This window comes from Trypanosoma rangeli (genome assembly GCF_003719475.1).
Source record: "Trypanosoma rangeli strain AM80 chromosome Unknown Tra_15.4_contig_00456, whole genome shotgun sequence".
In the NCBI taxonomy this organism is placed as follows: domain Eukaryota; phylum Euglenozoa; class Kinetoplastea; order Trypanosomatida; family Trypanosomatidae; genus Trypanosoma; species Trypanosoma rangeli.
The window spans coordinates 7,230-9,227 of NW_021706201.1; the positions used below are offsets into that span (position 1 = coordinate 7,230).

The 1,998-nt window shown below is 49.1% G+C and overlaps 1 protein-coding gene across 1 annotated transcript, besides 1 other annotated feature; it reads right to left on the reverse strand.

Annotated features, from left to right (window-relative positions):
* Positions 1 to 600: 600 nt before the first annotated feature.
* Positions 601 to 624: a microsatellite.
* A 227-nt stretch (positions 625 to 851) lies between these two features.
* Positions 852 to 1,445, reverse strand: TraAM80_08738 (uncharacterized protein; the record flags this gene model as incomplete). The annotated part of the gene is made up of 1 exon (XM_029385472.1): positions 852 to 1,445. One exon carries the CDS (start codon positions 1,443 to 1,445, stop codon positions 852 to 854), a length of 594 nt encoding a protein of 197 aa, XP_029234679.1.
* Positions 1,446 to 1,998: the final 553 nt, after the last annotated feature.

Here is a 1,998-nt window from a genome sequence, read left to right on the forward strand (position 1 = left end):
AGAGGGCGTTCAATTCCCTGCCCCCACAACAGACGCCACACTGCTCTATCCTTTTACCTCCCACACTGTCCCCCCCTCCCTCCCTCCAAGGAGACAGTCACCAACCCCCCAGATGCCGTGAAAACAAAAATATATACAAAAAGGTGATCCGTTTATTTCCGCGAACAGTACAGAAAACGTGCATGGAGCATTAAAGCACCACAGGCTCGGGACAAACAACTCAGGGCGACAGCCATATAGACGTCCTGGAGATGCACGTGGAATTTCACATCACCCTCTGCGTCCACCATTCCACAAATGGCTTATCCCACCACCAGAAAAAAAAATACGCACAGAAGAAAGTCGTTCGTTCAACGCCCTGCCGTAAGAGCCGACGTGTTTTTCTTCATTTGCCTGTTTGGCACGAGCAGCAAGAAGCAGCCACACAAACAGCACTGCAGGAGTCTGCACTCGATTGAGCCGTCTTAATTCTGCAAGAAAATCCAGTTGCAGACGCAGACACGAGACATATTAGATGCAAGTGCAAAAAAAAAAAATGAAATCGGGGCAGGGGAGTTTAGCAAACGTTGACAGGAACTGGTCAACGGAGCAGCATCCATTCACCCGCACACACACACACATACATGATACAATCCAAAAAACAACGGGGTAAAAAATGTCCCAGACGCGTCGGTGCATGCAGAGGAGTCCAGCCAGTGCAAAAACCAACACGCACACACATGCGATGCAGAAAAAAGCAAGCCCCTACTCCCCACACTTCAGCCTCCTCTGCATCCGCAAAACATGGAAAGCCATGAAAGCAGACCCGGTAATTTACCATCAATACCAAAGAATTCACGTCCCAAAGGCACTCACTGTGGCTTCGTTGTACTGTGATAGTGCACCTTCACCTCCCACACCGCCTCCTTTGATTGTCCAGTGCCACCTCCAGCATCAACAGTGGCGGTGGCCCTGAGAAAGCCTTGGTTTGCCAACCCAACGACGGTATAGTCAAAATTACCACCCCACTCGCGAAGCGTGAGGTCGTTCCTTACGTACACCAAAAAAAGCTTCCCAACCTTATCGACGGAGCGGTGCGTCAAGGGGCTGCTTGCCGTATTCGCCCAGACTTCTCGTCGCGCCTCCGAAAAGGCAGAAACAGACAGAGAACGTACAAAATCGGACCACTCCTCTTTCAACGTTGCGGCAACAGGATTCTCCTTGGCAAGGCTGCTAAACTCCCCAGCGCCCGCTCCACCTGACTCGTCTCCACCACGAAACCCACCACTTCTTTTCTCTTTGGTGCTAGTGCAACCCATAATTCCCTTATTTTTATTGCACTTCTTTTTCCCTATGTGGCGTGTAATGGGTGTTGCAGGTTCCCTACTCCACAAAAGCGCAATGAATAAGATGACAAGATAAAAAAGTGCATGTCGACTACTCGGCAGCATACTCCCCGCGGGCATGCCATCCCACAAATTCGTCCCTCTCCTCTGGCAAAGAGCAGCATTCAATCATTCTTGTTCGTCTAAAGCATCCCATTGATGCTCGTTGCCCTTCATTCACCCACGGTTGAATCGTAATCGTTTTTTTTTTTATGAGTTGCTGCGTTACTCTCACGTAATAAACGCAATTATATATGGCTGCGCCCCCCACACCCATCCATACAGACAGAAGCAGAACATGCACCTTGAATGCCCCCTCCCATCCCCTCCAGTGCACGAAGAAAAAAAGTACGTGAAGGTAAATAGTTGGGTTCATTGTCCCCAATCATTCTAGTTCAAAGCAGTTATATTTACCGCCCATAGACCGGCAAACACAATCGATTCATAAACGAGTCTTGTGATCACCGGCTCGCGGGAACTCACGAAAAGGCAGTCTCTGGAACACTGCAACTGTCAGACCTCTCCGCTTGCAGTAGTGAGGGACCAGAGTAAAACAACAGAAAAACGGAAAACCGCACGCGCCATCCCATCTTCCCCTGTGTTGTTTAGAAAATAAATAAATATTGAAACTTCA